This window comes from Cornus florida, unplaced genomic scaffold (assembly GCF_030987335.1).
Source record: "Cornus florida cultivar Cherokee Brave unplaced genomic scaffold, ASM3098733v1 CherokeeBrave_3.0.0_Hap2_Chr04, whole genome shotgun sequence".
Taxonomy (NCBI): Eukaryota; Viridiplantae; Streptophyta; class Magnoliopsida; order Cornales; family Cornaceae; genus Cornus; species Cornus florida.
Window position 1 is genome coordinate 72,074,929 of NW_026775574.1, and position 26,478 is coordinate 72,101,406.

At 35.2% G+C, this 26,478-nt stretch overlaps 1 protein-coding gene across 1 annotated transcript; it reads left to right on the top strand.

The window, feature by feature from the left end:
• Positions 1-4,368: 4,368 nt before the first annotated feature.
• On the top strand, positions 4,369-25,276 carry LOC132303507 (AP-2 complex subunit mu-like). Its single transcript, XM_059800784.1, has 13 exons — positions 4,369-4,814; positions 7,125-7,302; positions 16,516-16,606; positions 18,959-19,053; positions 19,221-19,310; positions 19,397-19,445; positions 19,521-19,659; positions 21,496-21,612; positions 21,709-21,799; positions 21,879-22,021; positions 23,129-23,243; positions 24,700-24,744; positions 24,818-25,276. Exons 1-13 carry the CDS (start codon positions 4,732-4,734, stop codon positions 24,896-24,898), a joined length of 1,317 nt encoding a protein of 438 aa, XP_059656767.1. The 5' UTR covers positions 4,369-4,731; the 3' UTR covers positions 24,899-25,276.
• Positions 25,277-26,478: the final 1,202 nt, after the last annotated feature.

Sequence of the window (26,478 nt, forward strand, 5' to 3'; positions counted from 1 at the left end):
CAAAATCCACCTTCAAAGAAACTATATTTGACTTTATTTGATGACATTATGATTTCTTCATATTCATCTCAATTGAAAAAAGAAATTAATGATTATGATAAAAGTGCTCATGTTGTGAAGAATTATGATCTTGTCTTAAAGAAAGTTGTTTCAATCAATTGTAACATTGAAACTCAAGGTGATAAGCATTTCTCGAATTGTTTTTTGCAAAATAGTTTGGAGAATTTTGCAATTGACACAGGTTGGGTGAATATGGAGTTATTTTTTAATTCCAAAATACAAGCACGTGTGAAGTTCAAGAAGTATCGAAATTTCGAGAAGAAAGAAAATTGGTGTGCTTGTGTGAAGAAGATAAAGATCGATCATGAGAATGCATTATTCAAGCATTTGAAGAAGTTTCACAAGCCTTACACATCAATGGAAGTGGCCAAGAATATTTTAGCTATTGAATGAGGTAGAACTCAAGAGTCAAGACCAACTAACGAACTTTTGATCAAGCCCTCAAGGTCAATAAGAAGTTTAGTTTTCAAGTTACAAAACCAAGTTCAAAGGGGGTTGCTAAAAAATAAACTTGATTTTAATATTTAATTAGTTATTTCAAGTATTTGTCTTACATAGCATATGTGGGCATTTAACATGTTAGTAGAAAGTAAATTGTCTAGGAGGGAGTTAGTGTGATGTTGAAGATATATTATGTAAAATCAAGAGTCGTGAGAGTTAAGCCTACTAAATACTATGTTAGTGGGAGTTATGCCTATTAAAGATTATGTTAATGGGAGAAATGAGAGTTATGGGCATTTACATATGTAATTGATAGATATATGTTTTTAAGGCCTATATAATCATGTACTCTACCCAATGTTATATATGATGAAAGAGAGAATAAGATGAAATAGTATGAGTGGAATATAATATATTTCTATGTGTTCGTTTCCTCAACTCTATAGTGTTGTGTGTGTCTCTAGCTCAGCCACTCATTTTCAACAAAGTGGTATCAGAGAAAAAACCAACACTCTCCCTTAGCCTTTTGTACACATATATAAAACTTTATACGTGTAACATAAGTGTACATAGTTGATGTGATATATGCACTTTATAAAGGCGGAGAGAGGACCCGTTTCCATTGTAATCCTAATTTTTACTTTCGATCAAAGTAGAAACAAAAAAAATAATACTTCCCCAATAATTAAATACCAATATGATCATTATCATAATAATAAAGTTGACCAAATCGTATAATATCAATCTAATATCTATTTACTTAGCCACTAAGTAATGAATATATCATATGTCCAAATCATGTGGAACACAAATAAGAAAATATCTCGCATGTTCTCTGTTTATGCCAAAACTGTTAGTTGAATTTGGCAGAAGGCAATGGAAATTTTTTCAAATGGATTAGCAATTGATGTTTCCAACAAAAAGCCGAACATAATTGGTTACAAACAAGTACAAGTTGATCTCAATAAGGTATCCAAAATTCCTCTCTGACAACGTACAAACAATTAATCTTTATAATTTATTATACAAGTTGTTAAATCTACGTTAGATAGAATAATTAATGATGGTTTTATTATACCACATTCAAATGCCTTGAAGCCATATTTAACTAAAGAGAATACGAAAGCAAGATGGTTGTTTTGTTTGTCAATGCTTGAGTAGTGTAGTCTTCACAGCAGTTCAAAGTTCTACAATATGCATAATTATGTTCACATTGATAAAACTGGTTCTATATAAGAGTCAGGGAAATATTATCTCATTCCTGAAGAAAATGAACGTACGTAATTGCAAAAGCAAAAGCTTCATTACAAATATTATGTTTCTCGCCGCATTTGCTAGGCTACGATTCGATATTTTTCACCATGAAGTTTTATCTGGAAATAGTGGAATTTATCCATTTATGTGCAAAGTTCCTCCCAAACGAAGTAGCAAAAATCGCATGGCTGGTACATTAGAGAGAAAACCGATGTTGTCGATAATTAAAGATATTGTTCGATCATATTTAATTGAGAAAGTTTTATCGGCGATTTGAGCTAAATGACCTTGTGGTGGTATAATGAAAACCATTTATATTCAATGAGATAATGCAAAACCACACATAGATCCATTGGATGAAAAATTCCTAGAAGCTGTGACTAAAGATGGGTTTGATATAGGGTTAACATTCCAACCTCCTAACAGTCCATATTTGAATGTTCTTAATCTTGGATACTATATAGTAATCCAATCGCTTCAATACTAGTGAGCTCTCACTACAGTTGATGAGTTGGTGGATGCGGGGAAAAAATCTTTCAATGAATTATCGTCTAAAAATCTTGATAATATTTTCTTAACGTTGCAGGGGTGGATGATTGATACAATGAAGGTGTATCGGGCAAACAACTACAAATTGTCACATATGAGAAAAAATCAATTGAGGAACCATATTAATCTTCCTTCTTTACTGTGGCATGATGTGGTTGAAAATGCTCTTTGTCACTTAAGACAGTGATCGTCTTTTTTGTGATAGCAATGTGTGTCACACCTCGAATTTAGAGACGTGATAAGAGAAAATAAAATAAAATAATAAAAAATAAAACTTACTAAACTCTTATAGCATTAAAAATAAATAATTTTTAACAATGTTAACTCTTCAAGATTTAAAGTAGACAAAGATATGACAAAACTTATCTGTATTCTAAAAGGATAAGAAATTTGATTGCACTCCCACCCCATGTCAGAAATTTGATCCAAACAAGCCTTTAAAAGTTGAGAAAAGACGAGATTGCCCTTCAATACAATATTCATTTTTAATCTAAAATATCAAAAAATTTTAAATGACAGAACTACCCTTATTAATAATAGGTTTCTCTCTACCCACTCCTCCGAAAACTTGAAATTTTCTACCCCTCTATATCTACCTTCTCACCTTCATGAGAAACCCACCATTACCACTACAACCTCCATATTACCACCACCGGTCCGCCACCCAGCATTGCCACCGCAATATAAACCACATATTTGCTTTTTTACTTTCCATAAATAAATTAAACTGGGTTCAATCAAACATGTATATATATTATACACAAACCACAACAAAGCCATCTTCATCAAGCTCTTCAACAATCCTCCTGTACTGGTACACAATCACATCCAATTCCCACTCTTCTACGATCATCCTCACATCCTCCCCTACTCACTCTTAGCCCACCCATCACATCTCGTAGCCTTTTACCCTAATTAGAATACACGCATTGGCGATGAGGTCACATAAGATGTTAGGGTAAATTGGGGGTTCTAGGTACACAACCATAGCAATCAGACAAATCATTGTCCGTCCTCGTCCGAGCAAGGTTATGGAGTGGTGGTGGGGCTGTGTGATAAGGGTGTGAAGTGGTGGTGGTGGTGGTGGTGGGGTTATGTGATGGGGGTGTGAAGTGGTGGTGGGACTGTGAAGTGGTGGTACGGCGGGGGTGTGGTAGGACTATGAAGGTGAGAGGGTAGGGAGAAAGGCATTTGTGGAGGTTGTAATGGTGGGTGGCGGTATGTTCTGGTGGTGTGTTGCCAGTGGAGGTGGCAACCACCCACTTCTTCTTTCCCTTCTCTTCTCCTATTCTCTCGCTTTCTATATGTGTGTGTGTGTGTGTGTATATATATATATATATATATTTTTTTTTTTTGGCAGGGATGAAACGTTAGTTTGGTTAATTAAAATTAATTAGAAGGCTAAATCGGTAATTTCAAAGGTTTAATTGACAAGTCAAAGGGCATTATAATCATTTTATCATTTGTTAGAGTACTTAGGGTGTCCTTGTCAAATGAAGCAAATTTGAGGGGTGTCATTGTTTAAAAATGAATCAACTTTCATTTTGCTGTGAATGTAATTAATCCAAACTACAATGACCCAAGTCATACAATTATGTTAAACTTATGCCGTTTTTTTCCTTTTAAGTTCCCATTTCGTGCGCGCCTTTGCTTTCAGCCACGTGCTTTGCTTTTACGGTATCGCTTGGACAATCATGCTTCGTTTGGTTGGAGGGATGGAAAAATAGATGGAAGGGAAAGGGAAAAGGATGAATGATGCATCTCTAGGGAAATGAAGGCGTCTCTTTCACTTTTTGTTTGGTTAAATAGAATGAATAGTAGAAATTATGGATGGAGTGACACATTTTTTTTGTTTGGTTGGAAAGAAAGGAAGCAGAGTTTTTATATTCTTTTTACTAATATGCCCTCTGTATTTAAAAATTCTATATCTATTCCAAATTTTTAGGAAAATTAGAAATAAAAAATCGATATTTGTGTCGGATATTATTTCTTTCTCTCTCTCCCTTTTCCCTTCCCCTAACCAAATACGAAAAAGTTAATTTATCCTCCCCTTTCCCCCCAATCCATCCCACCTCAATCATTCCCTTTAACCAAACATAGCATCAGTCCCACCCCTGTGCTGTTTGACTAATGACATTGAGGAGCAAAGTGAAAAACGAGAAGTGTCCGAGAACGCACGTGCCAACAGAGTAGAATACAGCAACTAAACGAAGATCAATTGCGCTGACTGAAGACTCTTTCCTCGCTCGCATTCACAACTCCATATACAATCAATATACTTATAATCTCATTTCTTTGATTCAGAATCGAATTGGAATATCCTCAACAAAACCCTAGATCTGATCATTTCTGATTTGATTGATCTGTCGCTGATATTTTCGGTTGGATCGTTTGTTGCTCAGAATTTGGGTCCACTGGATCGGAGAGATGCCGGTGGCTGCTTCCGCTATTTACTTCTTGAATCTCCGTGGCGATGTCCTCATCAATCGCCTCTATCGCGATGACGTTGGGTCAGTTCTCTCTCTACTTAAGTTGCATATAATAAAAGTAACACTTTTTGAATATACACACACACACACACACATTGATGTGTCTGGGTTTTGGTCTGGTGAAAATTAATCAATAGAATATTGAAATATTGTACGTGAATGTTACATATCATAAGATAGTTGAGTTTTTATGGTTTAAATGTATGAATATTGAGTGTTGATTCGGAATTGACGTTGAAAGAATGTGGTGAACAATGTGAAATTTTGCACTGAGAGTTTCGAATTGAAGCCAAGCGTTTGATTCTCATTTTTGTTTTGATTCCTTCCTATTAGAGATTGGGAATGGAGACCTCAACGAGATAAAAATTTAGTGGTATGTTAAATCAGAACAGCTGAATTTTGCTTTCTTGTAGTAGGTACAGACACTGGGACAGCTCCTAAACATTCTTGTTCTTACCTAAGGTGGTGAACTGTCCTTTAGGCTGGAATGACAGTAGTTTTTGGGTTATTATTAAAAAATTATTATTAAAAGGAAGTTTCTGCTTTGTTAGATTTTCAGTGCAATGAGGTGAAAAAATACTTGAGCTTTACTGCTATGGTTATTGTTTGAGCCATTGGGCATCTGCAACTTCGGAACCTTTCTCGGGTTACTATCCAGTATTTGTTCCGGAAAATGATGACTCAATGAGACTCTATATAAGTCAACAAACAGAAAAGTTGATTAAACATATATTTTGTCATGTTCCCAAATATAAAGAAGGGGAAGGAAGGAAGTAGATTAACAAGGATTTCCAGTTACACTTATACCCCATTGTATATTCTTTCCCCACTTGATATTTTTGGGTCCAAAAGAAATAAAGTAATTGGCTTAGTCTTTCGTTTCTTCATTCTCAACTGCCCCACATCCATTGTCCTCAACGAGTTTGAAGGATTAAAAGGGATTGATGATCTTTAAAAAAAATAATATTTGAAACCAAAAAAGACAAGGCTTATTTATTAGCGTATTTGCTTGTGACATTGACATTAATCCTACCAGTTGCAACTGTTATTGTAGAGAGGACATTTTCAGATTTCTCTGCAATGATATGTGAAGAATCAATTGTGCAATTGAATGAGAGAACAACGGATGTGTGATAGTTTGATTGTATATGTTGAAAAAGAGATATTTGGTTGCGCATGTAATGAAGCTATCATTCGGCGTTCACGAAAACTTGTCGAGGATAATTGTAAATTACTCAATGAAAACATCAATTGATGTTAACTTTTGTTTATTATGATAGTTTGAAAATTTTGTGCCTTCTTTTTGTTTAAGGTTGCTCCCCCCTCCTGCGTATAATTTTATGGCTCTGTCTGTCACGGCTATGCATTGATGATTTTTATTATTTGCTATGTTTTGAATTTAAATTTCTGTTAAGTCAGTTTTAGTTTGTTAAAACCAGTAAGTCACCCTAACAGACCTATTCATCCCCCTCTAGGTTTAGATCACGAATCCTGCAACAGACCTATGCATTTGTTGAAATAGATTTTCATCAGGCTCACTGGCCTTCGACCTTCTTATAAGGCTGCTTGTTTGAGTGACCAATCCATTACATATTGAACTTCTTAATTTGTTTCCAAACTGGTTCATTCAAATACCTAGGTTATGCATGGGCCGAGTAATCTAATGGTTAACCAACCTAAATATTGTGACCTCTAGGTCACTTGTTTAAAGCTGTATGGTCAACGCAGTTTGAAGAAATCATCTTGAGATTTTAACTTAGCCTTCAATCTCCAATCACATCTTTGATATCAATGATAAGCCTTCATAGAATATGCTAATACATTATTGCAATGTCCTATAAAAAATAGTTGGGACTCCTTCACAGCACAGGTGATTTATCATTTTTTATCTCTTCTTTTCTTTTTTGAAGAAAAAGGACAGATGAAGGAGTGAGGGGGAGGGGGGTGGGTGGGTTGATTACTCTTCAGATACTTATCATTTTTTTATGTTACTGGAGTTACCTACATATAATTTGGCTCTCTAGTATAAATTTTTTTAATTGGTTGTGATTGTTTTGTCTTAAAATTATTCCTATTCAGACATGCCTAAGGACACATTGCCTACCTATCAAGTGGCTCTAAATAAATGCCTATGCTTACTTTAAGTCATAATTAAATATGTGTTGAGTGTCACTACTTGCTGTCTTCTTGTTAATTCCATCCTGCATGCTTTGTCTTATCCGCCTTGCTTATTCGTTTTGGTATTTTGATGGCTGCATTTTTTATGATAGGAAATTCATTTTACCGTTATCGTCAAATTTTGAATTTGTTTTTATTGAATCATTTGTTCAGGGGAAATATGGTGGATGCCTTCCGAATGCATATAATGCAAACGAAAGAACTTGGTACATGTCCTGTGCGTCAGATTGGAGGTTGCTCTTTCTTCTACATGAGAATAAGCAATGTCTACATTGTGATTGTTGTTAGCAGCAATGCCAACGTAGCTTGTGCATTCAAGTTTGTTGTTGAGGTAGTCAAGTATACTTGCTGCTGAAGCTTCTTAACGGGTTTGGTTTTACCCATTTTGAATCAGGAACCTGTATATTGAGCATGATATTACTGTTACTTTTACTTGTTACTATAATAGATGTTGAACACTTACTAGATTATCAGCATTTTGCAGATATAAGATTATTGCAATTTGAATTCTTGGTAGTCTGCTATTCAGGTCAGCCACCATTTTGAGTACATGGTGTGCTCTTCGATCTTCTCTGCTATTCATGCTTGTTTGCTCATCATATACCTTCAAATACATCTTAACTGCCTATTATCTATATTCTTCCTCCTTTCTTTGCTTGTCTTATATCATTATTAACAAAAAAAAAAGAAAAAAGAGAGAGGGTAAATTCCACCTACACCCTCTGACGTTTGACAATATTCCACTTACACCCCCTCTACGTTTCATAATTCCACCTACCTCCCCTAGCAGTTACCTCCGTCCACTTTACTAACGGAAATGTGTGATTTTACGGTATTGCCCATGAATTTTATATTGATATTTATAAAAAGATGTACTGAGTCTAAAAAGACGGAACTACCCTTAAGTCATCCAAGCACACCCCCAAATACGATATCTTGAGTCAAGAGCAGTGATGAGGATAACAACTCTGACGTGGCGAAGGATCTGCTCTTACCGAGGAGAAGCGGGTCTGAACGGGTGAGCACGCAAGACTCTTCTTACCGGCGGCAAAGAGGACGGCGACGCTGAACTTACCGGCGAGGACAGCTATGAAGAAGCGAGCAAGGCGGATTGAACAGCGTTGAGCAGGAATGAACAGAACCAGCAGTGAGCACGGATAAATAGAACGGCGGATGGCGGTGAAGTGTGAGAGGGGGGAAGAGACAATGAGACAGAGAGAAACGCCGGCGCCAGATTCTATTGGTTTGACATTGGCAAGATCGCTGAGCTCTGCCGACGATTGTTCTTGAATGGCCAGATCCAGCCGATGAAGTTCTTGATGCACCTGGCAGCGGCTTAGAGAGAGAGAGAGAGATAAGAGGGAAGAGAGAATGGGCCAGAGGGGTTGGATTGTAGGTCGACTTGGATGGCGAAGCATGCCGGTGACCGGAGAAGACTCTTTTCAGTCCGTCATCGCCTCCATCTTCTTCGGTCAGACCGTTACCGTCATGTGCGTTGGGTACCTGCTGTCTACTCTCTTCTTTTTCCTCTTTCTTCCCTGTATCTGGGTATCGTAACTAATGTTCTGATCAAATGGCTTCCTAGTTCTATAAGGTGGTCCCTTTTTGGCCTTTTGGCCAAGAAGAGCTTTTGAAGTGAATGAATAACCCCACTTTTGAGTTCTGACATTTTTGCTTCAGAAATTTTGATTCAGAAGTATGGTTCATTTATGGTATTCTTATATTGTTATGTATTAGAAATTAATGCAAAATTGCACACTTGAAAGGTTAGCTTTGCAATCTGATTTTTGGCCCATTATGAACAACTTACCCATATACCAATTATTCAACTATGGATTTGCTATATAGCTTATATGCTACCACTTACATTTTTGTTATACCCGTCTTTAAATCAGTCCTAGTTTCATCTGTCAATATAATTTAGGTGAGCTAAATGCTTATGACACATGAATATATAATTATGACATTTCATCATTTTTTGTGTATTACCTTTCGTAAATATATTTTCTTTTTGCACAGATTTATCTTATTCCTGTTAAAAAACTTGATGAACGAAAAACACCATGCAAGATTGAAGTAGTTCCACATTCCTTGATATTCCTATTGTAGGTTCTGGGTTTTTGAGAGGCAGGTCATTTTGGTACATTTGTATTAATAAGTCAAGGATAGATAGGTAATTGTATATTGGTCAATGAGGTTAAATATGTCATTTCAGATATTACAAGGGCAAAATTGACCTTCTTTTATTTTTTCCTGATACATAACTTTTAATTTTTTCCTGTTGACATTAGCAAAATCCGTCAGCCCCTTAAAGGTAAGGGGGAATCTGCTACCTAAACCAAAACCTCAGGGGAGGTAGGTGAAATTATGAAACGTAGAGGGGGTGTAAGTGAAATATTGCCAAACGTCAGGGGGTGTAGGTGGAATTTACCCAAAAAAAATATAGGACAGACTTTCCCCAACATACGAGTTTCTTTTATTTGTATATTCTCTATTAAGATGAGGGAGCATATGTTAGTTGGCAGATCTTGGGAACATGATATAGAAGTAGCAAGTGGAAGACATAATCTCCCTTCTGGTAAGTTGACTTATAAGGCTATTGTTTCCCAGAACAAATAGCAAAATTGGTATAACCACTTCCTTAGAAGGGAGTCAGATAGGTCTTGAGAAAGAATTGAAGAAGAGCCAGTACCGAATACCATTTTTCCTGGTTTAAACCAGGAAGTTGTTGATGCAAGGGAGTGAGATTGGTTAGAAAGACTGTAAAAGGAAGGGGTTTCAGTGTTGCTAAAGAAGTAAATTAGTCATAATGCGCTCAGCCGGGATGAAATGTTGTTGGCTTTCTACCAAGATGCTTATATGTTTGTAGGAAGATTTGATGAGAGTTCTGGAAGTGCATTTTTATGGTGCTGTTTCAAGATAGTTTAATTTTAATTTTAGTTTCTCTTTTGGATATTACAGGTTTTACCCTATTTGACTATTTGATGGGTTTATATGATCATTGCATAGGTTACGGACCTTCGCTATGTACCTTAAGGTACATGATGAAGGTGATGGTAAAGTGTCTTGCAACCAGCATGTTTTATCTTTCTCCTGTGTTTTATTGTGTTGGTGGTGGTTCGGGGGATTTGTGAGTACAAATGTGGAAGGCTTATGATTGTTTAATTGGGAATCATTCCTATTTCTTCTGGAAATTAACTTGGATTAAGTGGAGGGGGTGGACACTGCATGTCTTTTGTTCTTTTCCTTGGCTTTGTTGCCCTTACGACTTTCCGGGAGTTTGGGGGGTTTTAGGCCAGGAGATGCCTTATGTCCTTCCCTTTCTATCATTCTGATAGTAACATGAAATAAATTTGTTCCAAAATTTTATGCTGGAGATTTATTTGAAGTTTAGGGGTTGAAGGAGTTGGGGAGAGAGTTAGGATTGCTTATTTTCTCTATGCTGCTGGCTGTATGACTTTTATAAGTACTAAAGGGGAAGCAAACTTGGTTTCTAAGAGGTCTTCCTGTTTAATTTGAAGTGGTATTGGGCTTGAAGATGAATTTTGATTTATTGGGGAGTAACATGTTTCTGAATAAGATGGTGACCTTTATTTGAAGCAATATCTTGTTCACGAACTCATTTTCTCTCTTGTTGTGGTATTTTGGTCTTCAGTTCTGTGAGACAAAGGAAGTTTTATTTAAAGAGGTTCTTTCTTTCGTTCGGTATGGAGGAGGATCTACTTATAATACTCTGTGTCATAATTCTATTTGGTTTCTAATGGAGTTACTGCATCAGGTGTTGGTTTTGAATTATTCTTTCATGAATCAAGTTTTTTCTGCAATTGGTGTTCTGAAATTGTAAAAGAAGTGTTTAAAGAGAAAATATTAGTGGTGGAATATGGTTACATAGGGTAGAGTGGCAGATTTGGGATGTTAGTTGGAGCCATTTTGAATGGGAATGATTTTATTTCCTATGTCATAAGTTAAAGTTTAAGGTTGGAAACGGCTAGTAGGCGAAGTTTCCGAAGGTTTTTTGTGTGAGGATATCTCTCCATAGGAGGAATACCCTAAGATTTTTTGTGGTTGTAGTGGATTTAGAAGGTTTTTTAAGGACTCTTGTCTATAGTTATTATGATTTGGAGTTAAAAATGTGCTTTATCTCTATTCAGAGGATTTATTTGGTAGAGATTGTTAGACATGGCAGAGATGCATTTTCTGGGATAAAAATGGAAATGATCAATTTCCTACTGAATTGTTCTATGAGAAGTTGGCTAATGTGTGGCATAATGTTTTCCTGGGAGGAGTGTCTATGTTCCTCTATTTAAACAGTGGCGTGATATATTTGACAAATCATGATAGATCAAAGCACATCAGATTCAGAGTCGGGATGGCAGGGGAATTCAGTTCTGGGAAGATATTTGGTGTGGGGAGCGATCCTTGGCTTGCAATTACCCCAGAGTCCCAGACATTGTAGGATTGCCATGGATAGAAACGCCTTGGTGGCTGACTGTTATCGGCTTGATAGTGGAAGGGCAACTTGGCACGTTGGATTTTCGAGGCATTTCACGATTGGGTGGTGGAGGATGCGATTGGGTTCTTGGAGTTATTGTGTCGTTGTTGGATATGGCTTTGACTCCCGTGTATGGATCCTTCAACGCGCAGGCACTTCTTTGTAGGCTCTCTTTACATGTGCCTCACGGATGCCCTAGGGGCATCCCAGCCCATGGAGGGTCGTTTGGCGTTCCAAGACCTCCCTCACGGTGGCTTTTTTTGCATGGACGGTTGCCCTGGGAAAGAGTCCAACTATGGGTAACCTGAGAAAGAAGAGACAAATTGTTGTCAATGGGTGTTACATGTGCAAGAGAGATGAGGAGGCGGTTAATCATCTTCTTGTGCACTGTCCTATGGCTTGGATTGTTGGGACTTAGTGCTGGGTTTGTTTGGGGTGGCATGGGTTATGCTAGGTCCTCTAGGGGTTTGATTGAGGCTTGGAGAGGTTTTGCAGTGGATGCTCAAGCCCGTGACTTTTGGAGGGTAACTCCTCTGTGTGTGTAGGTGGTGTTTATGGACAGAAAGGAATAGGAGATCCTTTAATGGCAAGGAGAATCCTATTGGGGCACTAAAGTTCTCTATTATTTCTTCACCTTTTTGTTGGGTTTTGGGGAGAAATTGTAAATCAATGGGGGAAATAGTTGGTTTTTTGGACTCTTTGAGAGTTTAGAGGCTTTTTGGACTTGTGTTGCTTTTATGGGATGCGTTCCCAGTTTGAACGCTTTCTAATAGAAATCTTACTTATCCAAAGAAATTAAAAAAATTGTGTTGGTGGATTGCAGTTTGAAGAGTAAATGGGATTCAATCTCTTAAAATATAGTGGAGATATAATATATATAGTGATATATTTGATGCTATATCATCAATCATATACCATTGTATTTATTGTATGAACTTCTGTTTATTTCACAGATTCATTTAAGATTTTTTTGAAAATTCTGTTGAATATTGCATATAATATCTTGTGGTACTTTATTTTTTTCAATGCCCTCTACCCTGTGCACCTGCAACCCTTCTATACTTTGCTATAATATTATATATTTATACATATACATATATATATATATATATATATATATATATATATATTTGAAAATTATGGATATTGATAACAATTGCTATATATCAGCTGACATATTGGTGTTTTCAAGACTTACATGTCTGTATTCATTTTATTCCATGGTTAACAAAGGCGTTTTTTCACACTCGGACACAGTGAAAGAAATTGGCTCTATGGTTATCATTTAATTGACAATGTTGGTTTATTCCTGAGAGAAGCATTGTTTGGAAGGAGGTGATAGATTTCACACCTTACTTGATTTTGCATTGTAATGTGGTGTGTGGATTCTGGGGTTCTTGTTTCCTCCTTTGTTGTATGTTGGTTGATGTATAAGTCCACCTATTGACCGGTCCTTTACAAGGGTCGCGATACCAAGTCAAGCTTGAAGAGTTGTGAATTTAGGAGTGGCCAAGTTTTACATTTATAGAAAGCCACTACTACCTTTCTCTATATAAAATATAGATAGGGCGAGTAGGGATCGTCCCAAGGGATTTGATGGTGTATCGAATTGTGAAACTATGGTAATTAGGGTTAGTAGGTCGAGTGATCACACAATTGATTGGTTGGTTGATTATACTAAATGAGCTAAACTATAATAAAGCAATGCAATAAGATAAAGAGTAAGTAAGAAGGAAAGGTCTTGGGGTGTAGAGATCACCACCAAACAGTACTATTCCAAACCATAATCAAGTGACTAATGAGAGAAATGAATGTGTTGCAACAATGTTGTGTGTGTAAAAGACATTCAATTGGTAAGGGTGACTCAACAAGTGCAAATTGTCTCAATCAACATGTGTGAGGCCACAATATATCTATTGGTAGAGGAATATATTGTCTAAACATCATGTGAAGATAACAAAATAACAATTCAAGTCATTGAACCTTTCATTAAGCTCATAGTCCAAGCAATCCATAAGGATGATTTAGTTAAACATGCATTATCTAAACATCATGTGAGAGGTACAAAATATCTATTGGGAGAGGAATAAATTGTCTAAACACATGTGAAAGATACAACATATCATAATTAGTCATTAATCCTTCATTAAGCTCAAAATTCCATTACACCACAATATTAGAGCATATGCTTCTTGCATTCAAAAGCATGGAATATCAAAGAACAAGCATGAATTGTTTCCCCAACTAACACTACACTACTTAAAAGAGAAGCACAATCCATCAAGGAATAAGTATGAACCATTTAGAGACATAACAAGAGCATTACATTAAGAACTTCATATTTTGACAATCTCAAGATTAAAGGCATTAATACACATAGACATGCATCAATAACATTAAATCTAGAGGTGAGCATCTACTCTAGCATACATAGACATATAGATAGAGAAAATGATCAATTAGAAGCATTAATCCATAGAACTCAATGAATAATCAAGATCTTCATAAGTTCAAGAGTCAAAATATGAATTACAACACAAATCCCTCAAAATTACACAAGATTAGGTAAAGAAAGCATGTTTGGGGCTAACTCTAGCCCCAAAAGGATGTCTAGCCACTCATGATGATGAAGCTCCAACCCTCAAGGGCTAAGTCCATGGTGAAAATCTGCTCCTTGATGATGAAGGTCTCTTCCAAAGGTTGCTCTAGCTTCCTCCCTTCTTCCTCTCCAAGAATAGCCTCTAAGATCAATTTTCAATGTGTGACAAGAGACTCCCTCAAAAAGTGTATCATATTCCTTATATAGGTAGGTCAAATACACCCCATGATGAGCTGTGGTCGTGCAAGGCATATTCTCCAATGATTGGATGAAGGACGGAATAAATGAGCTGGACTTTAACTTTTTCTCGCTGGAGGAAGTTCGATCGATCGAACCTTAACTTGGATCGATCGAAAATGGGTTCGATCGATCGAACTGCATCTTGGATCGATCGAAGTGGTCTGACTCCTCCGGATAATGACAAGGCTGGGATATTTTCAAGATATTTATGGGGAAAAAGACAAAAGTGGTTGGTAGGCGTACAGCTGTGGATAAGATCAATCATTTGAATAGGACAAAATAGGGTTCGATCGATCGAAGGTGATGTTCGATCGATCGAAGGTGATGTTCGATCGATCGAACTTGGAATTTCAGCAAAGGCCAATGTTGGATCTATCGAGAAGTACTGTGATCGATCATAGATGTTGGATCGATCGAACTCTAAGTTGGATCGATCGAACTCTAAGTTGGATCGATCGAACTTTTCAGCTGCACAACTTGATTCCTTTTTGCTCCTTTCTTTCTCCACTTTGCTCCCTCCTTTGGTTTATCTCAGGATTGCTTCAATTAAGCTCTTATTTGGCTGAGTTAGCTAAATTTTGAGATTAGTGCCTAAAAATATAAATAACACGTAATAAGTCTAAAACGGCAAAGTAAGATAGATAAAGGTACTAGAATGCTTAAGCTTAACGGGTTTAAATGCGCACTTTTCAGTGCTCATCACCTACGATTTGATCTTATAATGAAAAATTGGGATTAGGGATACATAGAAGTATGATATTTTTTTTTTTTGGGGGGGGGGGGGGCGGGGCGCGGGTGTGCACATTTGGAAGGATAGGAATATGAAAACTTTTGAAATTGTGAAAAATTCAAATTTAAAATTATATACTTCTAATGAGTCTTTTTCTCTAAGATCTAAGAAGCACGGATGCAGATACATGACCAGGATACGACACAGACATGACAACCTGAAAAATCCTAAAAAATTAAGACATAGTAGGAACATGGAAAATAATAAATTAATATTTTTATATATGTAATAATGTATCATAAGATCAATACTTCTAGTGTTCATCAGACTAGTAATAAAAAATTACAGAATGCAATGACAAATTCTCTTATTTAGGAAGAGAGAAAAGAAATGAGAATGGGCTGCGTATAATTTTTAAACTCCGTTTATAAAATTTGTTGTAATCTCAATCCCCAACTAAACAAAAGATTACAGTTGTATAAAGAATAAAAGACGAAAAGGGCAGAGAGAGAGAGAGAGAGAGAGAGAGAGAGAGAGTTGTGTGAAATTGTATGTCTAAACTCTAAACCCTTTCTAAAATTAGGGCTTTTTTAAAATAGGAAAGATAATTCTATTAAGAGAGAGAGAATCGGTGAAAGAAAAGATTAAAGAAATAAGGAAAATTAAGGTTTTGTTGAGAAACAAAGAGTGCTTTGTTGATAACAGGAGAGAATTTGTAGAGGAAGAAAGGGGTTTGTGATAAGATAATTCTATTCCACTTTTTATTTTAACCTATCTTTTTTTGAACTTTAAAAAAAATCCCTTTTAATCAAACACATGTCCGCGGTGTGTCGACAGTTTGCTGTGTGTCCAAAAAGGAAAAATATTCGGACACGTTTTGGGCCGTGTCCGTGCCCAACACTTATGTGAGACAGACAACATGAACTTTTAGGCTTGTCCATGGTTCCTAGTCTAGGATCCTCCAAGGGGATTGGAAGTGGTCTTTCTTCTGCTGTTTTTTTTGGATCATTAGTTTGTAATTTAATGTTTCTCTCTTTCCGCCTTGGGTGTGCATTTGTGATTTCTATTTATGTCTTTTGCATAGCTATTACTTGTTCATCCCAAAACATAAAACAGAGAAAGGAAATTCCAAATTGCATTTGCTCTATATGTAGTATAAAAATTGAATAATTCTGCTATATTTATGTGTTTTTAATCATAAAAAATTGTCATACATCTTGCATGTATTTTTTGCGCAAGTTTGCTTTGATTTTTATTTTTTTCCCTTTCCGATCAACTGTTACAGTAATTTTCATAGACTTTTGTATTACTTTGTCACCGTTCTTGTCCTTGCATGCTTTAAAATGAATAATTGGTTCCCTGTTCGCTTCTTATTCTTGCTATTCAATCGGCAAGCAACTTGCCTTCATGACATTTTCATCACTTACAGGACAAATTTCTTTTCAGTATTAATTTATATGTGTGATATTTGTTTTATTTGCAGGCTGTTTCACTGTTTAAATCTTATTTTGGTGGGGCTTTTGATGAAGATGCCATTCGTAATAATTTTGTTTTGATTTATGAGCTCTTGGATGGTAAGTCCTTAAAAGTACTCCACTTGATGGAGCTTGCAATGAATAACTCTTTCCATTTATCTTATCATCACTTTATTTTATTTTATTTTATTTTTGATAAATATATTTGAATACAGTTGTATTCTGTTAATATGTTGTACGGTATGCAATCATTCTTATTTACTGAGATGTGTGTGCCAATTGTTAAAAGTTAAATTTGATTATATTAGAAATATAAAAATGGATAAGGCATACATCAGAAAGAAGAAATTGGTTTGAACTAGAAAGCCTTGGAAGAACTTCAGATATTCATTGTGCAACCCGGGTCTAATGAAATAAAGTACGAGAAATTGAAGAAACGTGTTGCAGTTCATAAAAGGATCAATTGCTTAGAAGTTGGTTTAGTTTCAAGGTTGGGCCCTCTGGGGACCTTCGATCATTAAGTTTCTAGTCATGCCAGGTCTTATTTCACATTTTATTGAAGTTAACTAATATGTTACTGATTTAGTTATAGGAATTTTTATCTTATATTTTAGGATTCAAGGGTATTTTGGCCATTGAAAAGTTTCTGGAACCTTCTATTCTGTTAGTGAATGGGCTTCTGGTCTTTATGTATGGCCTTTAGTTGTTATAAATGTTTTTTACTTATCAAAATTAAAAAATTTAAAACTTCTGTGTATGATTTGTCCGACCAAGTCGGCCAGCTTTTCGGGAGTGATATAATCTTTTACATGGTCCTTTTGCAGAACCTCAATCATTTGTTCTCCAGCAGCATATACGGCCTATATATCTTTCTGTACTCTTCAGTCCAACAGAAATTAGTTCTAGCAATCATGACCCTAGGTGTGATTCCTTAAGGATTATAGGAATTATTTCTAGAATATTTGTTTATCCATCGGTCTGTTCATTCATTTATTCTTCTTCTAGGAAAAAATTCAATTTTTTTTTGCAATCACCCTAATTTCGCTAAACTTTTTTTAATGTCCAAACAGTCTAGGATTAAAGGAAAAAAAGAGAGTCCAAAACAGTAACCTAGCGTGTCTTTACTTTGCGCCATTGTAAAATTTCAGACTGACAAGCGTAAGGATGCAGGCCTAAGTTTGAGAACAGTCATTTTGTGGAAAAAATTATCAAATTTTAGGTCTGTCCCCGGTCTTCCTTCCTTGCACCCTTCATAACTAAGACACACACGGGGTAATATCCTTTAAGTCTAGTGTGAGAACCTTTACCCTTCTTCTGCCCTATAAGCCTTTATTAGCATCCAGTACGAAGAAAAAGGTTGTTGTCCAGCAATTCCAACTTCACTTGCAAAATGCAAGCCAATTCCAAACCCTTCTAATCTACAAGGCCCACCATTTTTCTTTTCTTTGAAACCGTATAGTTCTAGACTTAACATAGTGTAAGCCTACCGAATAGCTCGCAATCAGGCTTGGTTTTGCTCAACTATTATTTGATAGGTAATGGTTCCTGTATTTCATTTCTTTTGTGCTCTAAAGTTGTTGGCCAAGGACCAAGCCTGAGAAGATGAATGTGATGGGTTTAATTCTCCTCCCTTATGCGATGTGCACGAAGGGTACTAGGTCCATTCAAAGGTGGGAGGAGCACCCTTCTAGTCAACAGAAGAAAAAAGTTAATTATAACAATAAAAGAAGAAAAGTGGAGTGCACTTGGGGATTTGACCAATGTTGGGAAGGCACATGCAAGAGGGTATCATCTCTACAAATAAATTCCCATAGATACACATATAGATGAAGTCATTGGGCAATTTTCAAGGATTAGGTTTGGGCGAACGAATTTAAAGTTGAATGTGGTTCCTTTAGTAGAAGAATTGCCACATCCTCAAAGACAGATTTAAGCATTATCACACATATTTAGTTGTGTAATTTGCCAATTGATTAAAGTCTATGCCCCCTGTTTTTTTATTATTCTTTTTTCTTGTTTCTTCTTTATGATAATGTTTTAGTTCAGTTGACTTCAATATTCTCTATTCCCCTCTCATGCACACACATATGTATCAGTTTTGTTCATTGCTTCACATCATTGCTCATTTTTGTGCTTGCTGGCGTTCTTGGTGTGTTAATTCTTTTCTGGAGTCTGTGGTCTTTGTTTTCCGAGCTAGAATGTTAAGACTTTCTTATTATTGAAACACAAATTCTGTCCATAGAATGTGTGCGTGTTTCTTTCTTCTTCTTTTTTCCTCCCTCAAACCACCTGCACAAGCATACACAGGTACATAGCTATGAAAATGGAAGGTGAAACAAAAAAAAATAAAAAAAAATAAAAATAAATAAATTCTTCTTTTTTATTTTTCCACACAGAATTAAATTCAGTATATATATTTATATATCCTTGATACTGAATTGAAAAATGCAGAGATCATGGACTTTGGTTATCCTCAAAATCTCTCTCCGGAAATTTTGAAGCTTTACATTACTCAGGAAGGAGTACGCTCACCTTTCTCATCCAAGGTTAGATGTGTGTTATAGTTAGATTTCATATTAATTTTGAAAGATGGCGCACAGCAACAGTCTCCTATGACTGGTTTTCCGGTACTTGTTACTTTTTTCCCTTTGAATACCGTATGGAAGATTATTCTAACAGTCTAACTTGTTTCTGCCATTTAAAAATTAAACAGCCTACTGATAAGCCAGTCCCAAATGCAACTTTACAAGTTACGGGTGCTGTAGGATGGCGTCGAGAGGGTCTTGCTTATAAAAAGAACGAGGTTACCTTATTTTATTTATTTTCTTATTTCCTAACCTCCTCTAATATGGCTATTCTGCTGAACTATAACATTTATTTATTAAACAGGTGTTTCTTGATATTGTTGAAAGTGTTAATCTTCTCATGTCTTCAAAAGGTGGGCAATAGTTTTGGCAGGTATATTACTTGGTGTATCTGTCTTGGTTGCTTAGAAACAATTTGGTGATTACAGGTAGTGTTCTGCGATGTGATGTAACTGGTAAAATTCTTATGAAGTGCTTCCTTTCTGGAATGCCTGATTTGAAGTTGGGATTGAATGATAAAATTGGCCTCGAGAAAGAGTCCCAACTTAAATCACGTCCTACAAAGAGGTAGCTTCTGAGGACCCGTCACAGTATTTCATTTTTTATACATATTCTTACAAGTTTTCAGTTTAATCCTTTTTTAATTTTTTTTTTTTTTTTTAGTGTAAATGATTTGGCTCAATGAGCCTCTTTTAGATATGTCCGGAAATCAAACTATTGCACATCTTGTTTGCATGAGAAATATGAAACTTACACAAGATCTGTGCTTGCTTTAACATATTTAATATTTTTGCCCACATATTGGACACATCTAATTATGGGATTGTAGAAGGGCTCCATAGTAACATTTTAAAAATTTTTTTGGTTAGGTAAGTAATCACACGCACATTTCACGAATTGCCCACCATGGGGCTCGAACCCCTCACCTCCCTTTTGAGGGAGTACAGGTTATACCATTGGGTTAACAGCCTATTAGTCCATGGTTACTTCTTCATTTGCACTTGGAACATTGTTTGTACATTTCATAAAAAAATCTAATTCCCAGTCTCTGAATCTCTCGTTGTACAACCCATTTGTAGGGGGGCGGAGGGAAGGGGGGGCTGGCAGGGGCCATGGGGCCCCTAATTTTTTGGAATTTTTTTTTTAGTATAGGTAAAAATAAAATAGTATAGCATATATGGTATAAAATCTATACTTGGCCCCCCTAAGAAAAAAAAAATATAATTCTTTAATTAGAATTTAACAAAAGGTAGTTTATATAGTGATTTAATTAACGATTATAGAATCCCGATAAAAATTGATTCATATAAAAATTTAATACTATCTTAAAATTTCAACTCAAACACCTTTCATTCCATAATGTGACTACAAATACGATTGTTTTCATAACCTTAATATTCTAAAATTTCATCTCATACATGATTCTTTCCATCACTTTTTATTTTTTTATTTATTTTTTTTTTATTGAAATGCTTTTATAAGAATTCTATAAGAAATTAATCTTTACAAAATAAAGAACAAAAATTTCAATTGAAGTTTTGAATATCAACAAAAATCGATGATTTAAGAATCTAAATTCTTATTTTATTAATTTGTTTCTGCTTTTTTTTTTTTAAATCATTTTCATTGTTTTGTTAAATTTTCAATTGTTACATTTTTTTTAAAGTTATTTTTGTTTTTTTTTTCTTTTCGGTTAATAAAGAGAGTTATTTAATTGAATTTTTTTATAATTTTGGCATAAATCTTATTTGTGTTTATTCAAAAAGTTTGATAAAAAATTTATTTAAATAACTAGTTTTTTTATTTAAATAAATTGGAAAAAGTTTAGATAGATATATTTTTGTATGAATATAATAAATAGTAAAATATTTTTGCCTACGTAATATTTTATTTTTTTTCAAAAATTCTAACTAGATAATGTTGTTTATAATTTTGGCCCCCCCAACCTCAAGATCCTGGCTCCGCCCCTGCATTTGTACATTTCATAGTTTGACTTCTATATGTTTCTTTGCTGTGAAAGAGCAAAGTTAAAGCCAATATGTATTGCGCAATTATACTACTTAATATCTCTCGTTAGTTTTTCTGAGGAACTTTGTTTTTGCAATTACTGATGATATAATGTTCCCCAAGTTTTTGTATAGTTTTGTGTCTGTAGTACAGAAACTTAATATAACAATACATATTTCATAATTCTTAATTTTCCATTGACATTACTTAAGATGCTTGCTTCCTGTATTTCAAATGTTTCTGCGTTATATTTTGCAGTTGCATATTTTCATCTGCTCACATTAACTTAAGTATTTTTGCCAAGCATGTTTCCTTAGTTAAAACCTCTGCTTGACAGATGCGTTTTCTTTGCATTATTTTCCTATTTTGTTACTATGTTACGGCTATCTAATGCAGTGGGAAAACCATTGAGCTCGATGATGTTACTTTCCATCAATGTGTAAATTTGACAAGGTTTAACTCAGAAAAGACAGTTAGTTTTGTGCCACCAGATGGTGAATTTGAGTTGATGAAGTAAGCCCTCAACCCTTCTTCTTATTTTTTATTTTTTATTTTTTATTTTTTACCTTTTTAATATATAATGTAATCTAAAAAAGCTCAGCAACACAGATATCGTATCACCGAGGGAGTAAATCTTCCATTCCGGGTGTTGCCAACTATTAAGGAACTGGGTCGGACACGAATGGAAGTAAATGTTAAGGTACTTATTGACATTTTGAAGCATGGAGATTTGAAGTGTTGGTTACAATGCATTTATATGGTTCTCCCTAAAATTTTAGGTGAAGAGCGTATTTGGAGCAAAAATGTTTGCGCTTGGAGTTGTGATTAAGATTCCAGTACCAAAACAAACGGCAAAAACAAGTTTTCAAGTGACATCAGGCCGAGCAAAGTACAATGCATCTATTGATTGCTTGGTGTGGAAGTGAGTATTTGAATATGTTAATTTGTAATATTTGACCCCATGGGCATCATTTTTCTTAGTATATTATCATTTTTTTTCCTAGTTGGTACTTACACACACTTGTCTCTTCTGAGACTTGAACCCCTGACCTTCCTTTGGGAAGTAAGAGGTTGATACCGCTAGGCCACTGGCCCGTTGGTTAGTATATTATCATTGTAACATCTGTTTTTGCTGAAATGTCGTATACCCAAGATAGGTGCTTGATTTCTGTCTTGTTGAATCATGGATCCAAAGAGAAGATTGACCTTATACAACGACCAAGCATACCTCATTCATTGATCAACTTGAGGGAACTGCTACGCAGAAAAAAGTGTTTTGTTATGATTGAGGCTTTGAGCTTGCACCTAGGTGCAACAATCCCTACTTGAACCTAGGTGTATCTCAACTTCTTAGGCAATAAATTTGATGATATTAACTGAGAATTTGTCATCCAACACATCAGTCCAATGGAATGTTATACATAATTTTTATATATGTGTGTGTGTGTGGAAACTAAAAATGAAACTTCTATTTATATATATGTAACATGCTCGGTCATGAACATATACCAATTTAGTATAAAAAATCAACTATTGTCTTTTTGAATATGTTCATGCACATTTTTACTCTTCTGATCATCATGTTTTTAGTATCTTAAATTGGGATTGATTTTGGAAGTTTTTTTATTCACAATGTAACAATTTTCCATCTTAATTCACATTGTAATGATATTATATGGCTCATGCTCTTGCAAATTACTATGCAGGTGAAATCTTAATCCAGAGAGCCATATATTCTCCGTGTCATAGATTCCATGCATGTTAGGTTAGCATTATGCATTAGGAAATACATTGTGATTTTAAAAAAATGTTGTATGCAATTTATTTTTGTACACATATGGTGGATAATCTATTTGATTAGTGATATAAATATGATTATTTTATTTTATTTTTAAAGAGAATGTCTCAGTATATTGTTTAATAGTTTAAAGTTATAGTTTTTAATTTTGCCCCCATCTTGATTCTTACAGTATTCCACACTCGGTTTAGTTTGCGGCTGATCTCTGTAACAACATTTGGAACTTTGTAGGATACGTAAATTTCCTGGACAAACTGAGCCAACCTTAAGTGCAGAAGTAGAGTTGATTTCCACGATTGCAGAAAAGAAGTCTTGGACTAGGCCGCCAATTCAGATGGAATTCCAGGTACCTAAGTGATTTTTTATCACTAGTTCATGAAAATGGTTTTAGTGAATTTATGGTAGCCCCCATGTTTCATGGAAATGAATTAAGTGCACTGGCAGGGTCCTTAATTTTTTAAAGTACCTTACATCAAAGGAACTATACTTTGGATGCCAACATTGCAACTGCATTCTAGTAATGATGATCCGGTCCCTCCCATAAAGGTCCCTCTTTATGAGTGCTGATTTTGTGTTAGGTTTTGAATTAGAAGTTTTGAAATCTTATATGCTCAATTATAAATGAGATAATGGTGTTATTTCCATTCTGTAATTGTAATATGAGTGAGTTCCTGGATCTGGGGTTTTTAATTTGTTGAAAAAGTCCACACTTGGAGTTCCTTTTCATTTTTCCTCTTTTTTCTTTTTCAACAACAGAGGTGGTCCTTCCCTTCCTTGTTCATAAAACCACCTCTCTCTCTAAGAAAAGATGGGGAAAAAAAAGAGGTACGGCTGCAAATGGGATTCAGTCCCAGATCTTTGGTAGAACTTTCTAGTTAGGCTAGCTCGAACCTTCAATGTGCTCTAGTTACTGGTACTTGATGGAATTTAATATAAAATATACAATGACTAAATATGAAATTCAAGAAAGCTATAGTCTCCTGCAATATTTGGGAACAGAACATCTATGCTTTTATACTTAATAGCGTGTTGACATAACCACACAAATTATTTGTGATATGTTTGCATTTAAGCAAGCTGGTGCTGGTTTAAGATTTTTTAAGATTTTGAAGGAGCTGTACCCATTCTTTACCATTTCTGAATCTGTCCGCTACAATTTATCAGATCCCTTTTTGTGGTAAAAAAAGTTACAAAGAAATAAATAATATAGTAAATAATAAATATATAATTATATAATTATGATACATTATATTTAAGCCATAGTTGTTAAAGGCGCGCCTAGGCTCCAAAAAAGCCCTAGGCTCGTCAAGGCTCAGCTAGAGCGCCTCAACCTACTACGGGCTAGGCCCCTTTAATCAGGCTCACATAAAGACCTCAGGCTCACACTTTTTAGTAGGCTCCAGGCTAAAAACACGGCGTGCCTTGTATTTTTTAATCATTTATTCATATCATTTTCTTTTTTACTTGATGACTAGTAAATTAAAAGTTTCTATATCTTATATCTTATTGTTTAACCTTCTGAAATATTTGACAAAGTTCATAAATTTATGGTTCACTACTTACATTAACTGCAATTACTACTTGATTATGATATATATAATAATATATGTTTAAATATGCATTATTATATACACGAGCCTTACTTCGATCAGGCTCGCGCCTTATACCGTGCCTTGCGCTTAGGCTCCAGAAGGCATTTGGCGCCTTAGCCTTTAACAACTATGATTTAAGCTCATATTGTCTTTTGCATGTAACATCTAAGTACTTCTGTCCCTACTCTAAACTGATTCTTGATTTTGCAGGTTCCTATGTTTACAGCATCTGGATTACGTGTTCGTTTTCTCAAGGTAAATTTACTGAACTTTGTGGCAAATGCAAATTTTCTATGTGAATACAGCTCCACCTTATCAGCTTTTGCAGGTTTGGGAGAAGAGTGGGTACAACACAGTTGAGTGGGTCCGCTATATTACCAAAGCTGGTTCATACGAGATTAGGTGCTAGAAACACAGGAATTCTGTTGTGAAATTTTCTTCGTCGGAGCTGTTGGGTGGAGAGCGGGAACATGTTCAAGCTTGTGGACAAGGTATAGTGACCTCCGCTACTCGTCCACAGACACGCAGCCCCACTAATTGGCTGTTGTATTATTTGACGCATTTGTTGAATCGTCTAGGGCTCTGTCAATAATGCAACACTATTGGAGATCATGTGTTGTAAATGCTAGTCCTCCATTAGGACTGGAACAGTATACGTCTTCCTTTATGATACTTTGTGGTCTTATTACTTTTTAATTTGTGTTGTAAACCGTAGTCCTGATATAGGGTGAACTATGTAAATTTTATGTTGTGCATATTTTGTGGTTGCTTTATTGCTTTGATTGGATCTTCACGTGTTCTCGTTGCGTTCATGGCTTCGCCATTCTGGAGAAGTCCGAACGGTCGCCCTATTTCTGGCTGGTCATAGTTTCCCAGATTCTGTGTTATAGCGATTTTGTTGGCGCTTCTTCCACTGCACGAGTCCTAACAATTAAGTGCAGGTGGATTGAGACCGACAAAAATATGGTGAAGATTAAAGTGGAGTGGATGCTAGTATGATGTAGGTGGAGGCATAGTGGTTCGCGGAAATTAGAGGCCGTGGAGGTGGATTGTAATAATATACCTAATGAATAAATGTTTCGAAAAAGAAAAAAAAACTCTAGGTCACCATTTTGTTTTCATTTAAAAGTGAGTGAAGGTGCAGTGAAAGAATGATATTTTTTGTTCAATAAAAACTGAAAGGGTCGTGATACTCAGCCAGACAACTTAGGCAGAATCAATGTACATTGTTATGTGGCGGTCTATTTGTCAAGTTTGGAAGAGAGAGGAGAGAGAAAAAGTGGGAGAGATGAGGAGGTCGGCGGATGGAAGCCTCGTGAGGTAGCGACGGACATCAGCTTTAAGGAATAAGACGCTGCCTCGGCGTGACCATCTTCCCCTTCTTCCTAACCCAAAAAACCTTTTTCTCTCTCTACTCTCACCCAAAAATTCAGTTCATATTGAGATTGAACTGAAAATTTCTTTTTTCCAAGATTGAACTGAATTTACCAAATATATATATATCTTGATTGAATTTAAATTAAACAATTATCTATTTAATTTTAATTGGTAATTTATTTCTTGATTGAATTTTAAATAAACAATTACCTATTTAATTTTAATAATAATTTCCAGCATAATATGATTTACTTTAAATGGTAACTTATAGGATTTATTTTAATTGGTAACTTATTTTATTATTTGGTAAATTATTTTATTATTTTATCTGTAAATGATTTGAAACAATTTGATTGAATTTCAATTAAAAAATTACTTATTTTATTTTAATTGGCAATTTTATTGTTTGAATTTCAATTTCATTAAATAATTACCTATTTTATTTTAATACGTAACTTGTTTTGGTTGTTTTAATAATGATTTGAAACTTCATGATTGAATTTCAACTAAACAATTACCTATTTTATTTTAATTGGTAATTTATTTTATTATTTGGTAAATTATTTTATTAAATTGAATTTCAAAAAAACAATTACCTATTTAATTTACCAA

Coding starts and splice junctions, on each gene's coding strand:
- LOC132303507 (XM_059800784.1), top strand. CDS start 4,732: ATGCCGGTGGCTGCTTCCGCTATTTACTTCTTGAATCTCCGTGGCGAT. Junction 19,446..19,520: donor TCTTCTCATGTCTTCAAAAG/GTGGGCAATAGT, acceptor TGGTGATTACAG/GTAGTGTTCTGCGATGTGAT. Junction 21,613..21,708: donor GGTGAATTTGAGTTGATGAA/GTAAGCCCTCAA, acceptor TCAGCAACACAG/ATATCGTATCACCGAGGGAG.